The sequence below is a fragment of the Gavialis gangeticus genome, unplaced genomic scaffold, assembly GCF_001723915.1.
Source record: "Gavialis gangeticus isolate Ggan-Ray unplaced genomic scaffold, GavGan_comp1, whole genome shotgun sequence".
In the NCBI taxonomy this organism is placed as follows: Eukaryota; Metazoa; Chordata; order Crocodylia; family Gavialidae; genus Gavialis; species Gavialis gangeticus.
Genome location: NW_017729025.1, coordinates 150895307 through 150895837, shown reverse-complemented (window position 1 = coordinate 150895837; position 531 = coordinate 150895307). Strand labels below are relative to the sequence as shown.

The 531-nt window shown below is 37.3% G+C and overlaps 1 protein-coding gene across 1 annotated transcript in view; it reads right to left on the bottom strand.

Moving 5' to 3' along the window:
* The window catches only part of MUC6 (mucin 6, oligomeric mucus/gel-forming), a 58805-nt gene that overhangs the window by 42910 nt on the left and 15364 nt on the right, over positions 1-531 (bottom strand). The window contains exon 8 of the mRNA XM_019519989.1: positions 222-331. Coding sequence (XP_019375534.1) covers positions 222-331 — 110 coding nt within the window. The remainder of the gene's footprint in view (positions 1-221; positions 332-531) is intronic.

Here is a 531-nt window from a genome sequence, read left to right as displayed (position 1 = left end):
AATCTAGCCCTGATAGTATTTCTGGATCTTTTAAAACATGCATGCTGGTACAAAGAGCCTTTTTATTAATCTTATAATGCTATATATCCTCTGGTGATCTTACCCCCTTTTAATATCTTCAACTATTAACTCTGGGCTGATCATTCCCCCAAGCTGCACTTCCTTCTCCAATTGAATTTATACTGTTAAAAATCCTCATAAACCAGAAGAATGATACTTACATATTTTTTGTGAGGAACATTGGAAATTGGTGTTTCGTGAGTTAGGCAGTTCTCTGATGGGTCATCCATTTTTTGTAAGGCAGCAAACATGTATGCATCCAGTAGCTTACCTGTAATTAAAATGTATAATAGATCAGAAAAGCTTGATAGCAAGTTCTCTGTGAGGCCACAGAGCAAAACCCAGGATCTATTTGTTTACTCTAGACTGTGTTATTGCATAATTCTGTGCATAAACACATGTTGGCAAAAATCATGGCTCATACTTCATCGTAAGGGAGGAATAGGCTGCAATCGGACCTAGACAGGTTAC